Here is a 6,000-nt window from a genome sequence, read left to right on the forward strand (position 1 = left end):
CTTACTTTGCAGCACTTTTTTTGCATACCTGCCTAAAACTTTTGCATAGTGCTGTAGTTTGTGTCACTGTTCCGTAAATGAGGATTACAATTAAAGGATGACCTTTATGTGTTTGAGAAACCCAATATTTAACAGCACTAGCACAGCCTGGGGAGGAGCACAGGGGTGGTTGCATTGGGTAGAAATTTCTATAAAGCACAAAATTTTACTCATTACTTTTTTGTTTTTGGATCAACTCATGGGTGCAGTTAATGCTCGCTAGATGACAGAAGTAGTTAGGGGATGCTTTGATATCTTGGTCATTGCACTGGTCTACAGGCTCCTATGCAGGGCACAACATTTAAGGAGGGTTTGTCATCAGTTGCTGCATTCTTCATAGGATAGATAGTAGAATTTTCAGGATACATACTCTCAGTATGATGAAGTGAGCTTTGTACTACTATTGCTGTCAGTGTAGAGCACAACAGCTGATGTAAACCTAATCTTGACTGCTGCGCTCCGCATAGGCAGTGATTGAGATGACAAAGGCTGTAGTGTGCGCTCCCAGAGCCATCCTGCTTTTCCTCATACTTTTGACATTGATGTACAGACAGAGACCTACAGTACTTGGGCAGTTGTCCCATATTTTAAAAGAATAGATATGAAGTTTCCGGGGGAATGTGAGGTGGAAAGAGCGAAGAAAGGGATTAACCGACCACAGTGTGAGGATTGGTGGCAGGACGTTCAATACAGGCACGTTCATTTTCCAGCACTGCAGGCAGTCCCTTCTTTTCCTTCTTGCCCTGATGCAGCTGTTTTGGCCTGTTGAAAGGCAATGTTAACCTGATTTCCTTACTACTATGGTCAGAGATCATTGACTTGATCATGTCTGTAATTGGATCTTGGAGCTTAAGGGCAGCAGCCTGTGTCAGGATGTAGAATAAATGATGTGGTAGCCATACTGCACTGAATAGGCCTGCTCTTGATTGTCCATAGTGACTGTGTTTTTTATACTAGACTTTAGTCAATTGTTAGCAATAGTTAGGTCTACAATTTTAAGGCAAACCACACATGAATCCATAAGAGAAATACTGCTATGCTTTTATATAACATTTATATTTTTGTGCATATTTTATATCACATTATTGAACTTTGCTATATTTCGACTGATATTACATTTTTTTTCCATAGCGTATGCTAACCTTGTAGCAAGCAAAGCGCAGACCACAATCCCAGCAGAGATGAATAATTCATTCTAGAACAAGAGACATTAATTACTGTTAGGCTTTCACAGGAAGGATTGGAATAAATCTACAAATAACACAACGTAGCTTATGTTTGCATTGCGATTAGCATTTGTTGGTTCATATCTAATGTGATCAGCATCCATGCAATCAACAGCACAATGATTCAGCCATTTAAATTAATAGCAACTCGAAAATGTTTCCTGTATCACTGTCAATAGGTAAATTGAGTGTTTTTCTAAACAAGAATTAATGATAGCCGACGGGTGATAGATTTCAATGTGTGGCATTAGTCTATGAACAGTTATTGGAGCTTTCCCATGAGAGCAACTACTTCATGTCCTTCTTTTACCAACATCCCTCACAACGACGAGTTGCAAATGTCTCACATCACACCACTCATGAGTGTACTTTTTGATGTCAGCCCCAGGGATACAAATAGGGAAATTAAGCTGAATACAATTGGGCTAATCTGTATTGGAAAGTCATTGCTTTGGGCAGCATGAATCATGTGACAGATTCCCTTGAAACCCTTTATAAAACGTGTTGCACACTTTCAATGGGTGTATAAGGCGGGCTCGGGATCTGAGTCTCCTCCACATGTGTTTGATATCGGCTGTGTTCAGGGCCGTATTTGTAGTTTATTCTGCCCTGGGCACTCTTTTTGCTCATGCCTCCTATTCAGGGTGCAACTACATAAGGTGCAGGAATTGCAGTCACGCCTGGGCCTTGGAGTCAAAGCGATCTAAAAAGTCCCTTTGGGCTATATAAAAAGACCAATACTATTAAAGAATTGCAATAATTGGAGGCTTCATTGGAGCTTTTGCACTGGGGCCGGTGAGCTTCAAGTTACACCATTGCTCCTATTGGTAATTAGGAAGCCGATTTCATCACAGGAAGGGGGCAATGGTGATGACGATGGGCACCGTAAAATACAACCCCCAGGTTCATATACATGCAATCCTCAGGTGAAGGGGTTAAAGGGTAGTTCTCATCATCTTGAATAAGGGCACACCAGCCTAGTTGACCATTGAGAGCAGCGGCAAAGAGGCAGCTCCTGTGCTGCTGCAAGCAAACACGCTTTGCCTCTGTAACATGAGAGAAGTGCCGGAGCACTTAAATAGAGCAATTTGGCCACCTTCACAGCAGTTCTTACATGCTGTAAAGAAGGGATGAGCAACCTGTGGCCAAGGAGCCCTTGATGCTTTTCTATGAGCCCCTCAACTATATGGTCACGTACATGCCTGACAGGGTCATATGTATTTTGCATGTTGGGGATTAGAGGACAGTAAGGTAACACTTTAGGGATTGGCAACTAACTATGGTGCACTGTGTGGCCATGTCTGTGACCATGTCATCATCTCGGTAAGGAGTAGATGAGGAAAATAAGTGGCTATATAAGAGTACTGTCATATTGTAGGTTATGGGAGAAGGGAAACACTCGACTGTGTAGGCATCTCACATAAACTACAATAATGAAATCTGAATCCATGGTCTCTTCGTCACTGGATTGTAAATGAAACATAAGAGGATGTCTATCCACCTGATAATTTCGAGTCTAAAAAATGGAATCAGCACCCCGGAGATATTTATGTTGTGACTAGATGGAGGCCCGATGCTAACGCATCGGGAGGGCGGTAATGTCACGATGGGGCAGGCTTTGCAGCATTGAGAATCTCTCCCCACCATGTGCTCACCCACCTATCAACACTCTCTTTCCCCATGTGCTGACTTCTCCCGTCTGTGCTCTTTTCTTTGACCTGTCTACCCCATGTTGGCATTGATATTTGATTTTTAAAGGGATTTTCCCACGAACGAAAGTTCATTTTAAAAATTGTCTGTGTCTGACCGTGTACAGAACATACCACAGCTCCTGGGCACGGGAGGAAGCAAAAGACAATACTGACATTACAGCAGTAGATCGCAGAGGATACATTTTGTGAGGTAAAATATTGTTTAAAAATAGTCAGTGAAATATTTTACCTCACAGAATGAATCCTCTGTGATCCCCTGCTGTAATGTCGGTATTGTCTTTTGCTTCCTCCCCTGCCCAGGAGCTGTGGTATGCTCCATACACAGTCAGACACAGACAGTTTTTAAAATGAACTTTTGCTCATGGGAAAACCCCTTTAATGTGATCGTCTTTCTCTGCCTGTAGACACGTAGCGCCTCTGCCGCCAGGATAAGCTAAATGATTCACTGTGCCTACGCGGAATTCACGTAGGCGCAGTAAATCAGACCACCGCCATCTTTGTGCAGACAGATAGCGGCTGTCACATTAAAACTGTGGCTATATGGCTTCATTATAAGCCTCTTTTTGAGCTACTATTGTGACTGGGATTATCCTTATCCTTTTCATGGATATTATGCCTTTTTTCATTCACCTGCATTAGACCGTCAGTTACCAGGTTGTATACCTATTTCCTCTTGTGAATGCAAGAGAATCTTATGATCTTTTGGTCTTTGGTGGTGTGCTTATATATTGGTTCATTTTATATAGATAATTGTTAGCCTTATGCTCATATTACTACAGGTTACCACCATGGAACCTACACTCATGGCTCGCCACATGCTGCCATATAGCTTGGTATTATTGCTATAATAGCATATTTGTAATCATTGTCAGGACTTAGCATTGACACCTGGTTTGCATATATGAATATCACACTTTTTTTTTTTGCATTATGTGCTGATTTCCATATGTACCTTATGTATTAGTTAGCTCAACTATCATTGTTATTGATGGTGGATTTTCCACAGATTTGATTCATACTAGGGGGTGTAGTTTGATTGCTATGTATCCATATTTTTAATTGGTTTTAATGTTTGGTCATGTTTGCGGTGCATTAAAGGTTTTTCTATTTTACATTGTGGTTGTGCATACCATTATTGGTCTCGGCTTTTCTCTCCTTTTCTCACATGTTTGTATGGAGACCAGGTTTTGCACCCCATTTGCATATTTTTACTTCATTGATTGATAGGTGTGTGCTCACTATTCTATTGTCACATTAAAACTGGGCATACGCTCATCCTGTACAAAGATGGCGGCAGTCAGAGAATCATTCGGCTGATCCCGGCGGGATGTTCGCGACGGTGTTCCGCTGGTGCTACCGCGCAAGAGGCTGTGTACGGCGTATACAGTGTGTATGTGTGTGTGGTGCATATGGCATATACAGTGTGTGTGGTGTGTACGGCGTATACAGTGTGTGTGTGTGTGTGTGTGTGTGTGGTGCGATGGTGTTCCGCTGGTGGTACCGCGCAAGACGCTGGTACCACCAGCAGTTTCCATATTGAGACACCCATCACTTGAGTGTCCCAATATGGCAGTCGGTGAACTTCAGCCGCTTGGAATTCTGGGATCCGGACACATCTGGACGATACAGGATGTGAAGACATTACAAGGTATGTATATATTAGATGTTTTATTGTGCCCCATGCAGTTGGTTCAGTCTGGCAATGTGACTCATAGACCGAAGAACATTATGTGCCTCTCTTCTAAAGCCAAGAGCTCGGAGAAGTTTTTTTTTATTACACTTTATCTACCAACTGCTCATTCTCCTTTAGAAACCTGAACCAGCAATCACTTAAAAAGGTTTTCCACAAATCAGGAGACCCCTTCTCAATTACTACATTTTGCCATGTAAAATAAAAATAGCCTGTACTCCCCTCTGGTGCTGGTGCCATTCCAGTGTCGTCAGCACTGGGACTCCCATGTGTTGTTATGCCATGTGAGCCCTGCAGCAATCTGTTGTTGCTTCACTCTCTATTCCTTTGGGCGAAACTGACATCCAGAAGTTGCCAGATAGCAGCAGTTCTGACTTCCTCCGGTTGTCAATTTCATCCGAATTAAGTGAGAGTGAAGCGGCCACTTTTTGGTGCAGGGCCCACGTGGCATAACACCACAAGGTAGCTCGGGGAGATCCACCGTTGACTTCATTGAACAGCGTAGGCACTGGAGGCGAGTACAGACTATTTTTATATTTCCTGATGGAATATAGTGATTGAGAAGGTGTTGTTGGTGTAGTGGACAATCCCTTTAATGCTTTGCAATATTTGGTATTAGAATGCATATTAGTCTGCCATCCTTAAATGTATCAATGCTTGAATGGGCACTGCTGCATACACAATATGTACTGAGCATGCATACAAGTATTTGGTTAGGGAATACTGACTGTACAGACACCATGTATGTACATGCTGTTCATGTATAATGTATGGACATATACGTGTAAGGTTGGTGGACTGTGCTGTTGCATTCCTACCCCTGAAGACACCAATCGCGTTGTATGTGTGTATTGTGTCATGAGTCTTTTTTTGCAAATATTGTGTAGTGTGAACTGTAATGTATTGTGATATGTTATGCATAGTGTGTGGTACTGTAGTATAAGTATTGTGCAGGGTATAGCATTAGAGGATAGTTACTGTAAGGATGTAGATAGTTGATAATAGAGTATGTAAGAGTTACTGATTAGGACTAACCCACAGTGGGAGTGTTTAGTGATAGGATAGGCTTCCTGTTAGTTGGAGAGAAAGAGTTTGGAGTGAAGAGTGCGCAGAGCTGCATAAAGGGTAACTGTTATGAGAGTAGACAGAGAAGAAGGGATAGCATGATCCTTAAGAAAAATTACCAAGGAAACAGAGTGACCTTCCGTAGACAGTCCTGGAAGAGGACACCTAAACACAAGACCTCAAGCTTGTAACACAGAATGTAATGGATCTTAGCAGGACTGAGAAAAGGGGACTAGGGAAGAGTTTGGAGTGTAAGATCTGGGGCGCA

General features: G+C 42.3%; 1 protein-coding gene across 1 annotated transcript in view; it reads right to left on the reverse strand.

The window, feature by feature from the left end:
• TECTA (tectorin alpha) overlaps nucleotides 1-1,233 on the reverse strand; it is a 244,087-nt gene extending 242,854 nt beyond the window's left edge. Inside the window, exon 1 of the mRNA XM_073560719.1 lies at nucleotides 1,201-1,233. Coding sequence (XP_073416820.1) covers nucleotides 1,201-1,233 — 33 coding nt within the window. The remainder of the gene's footprint in view (nucleotides 1-1,200) is intronic.
• Nucleotides 1,234-6,000: the final 4,767 nt, after the last annotated feature.

This window comes from Dendrobates tinctorius, unplaced genomic scaffold (genome assembly GCF_039654945.1).
Source record: "Dendrobates tinctorius isolate UK_male_01 unplaced genomic scaffold, ASM3965494v1 ptg000303l, whole genome shotgun sequence".
In the NCBI taxonomy this organism is placed as follows: domain Eukaryota; kingdom Metazoa; phylum Chordata; class Amphibia; order Anura; family Dendrobatidae; genus Dendrobates; species Dendrobates tinctorius.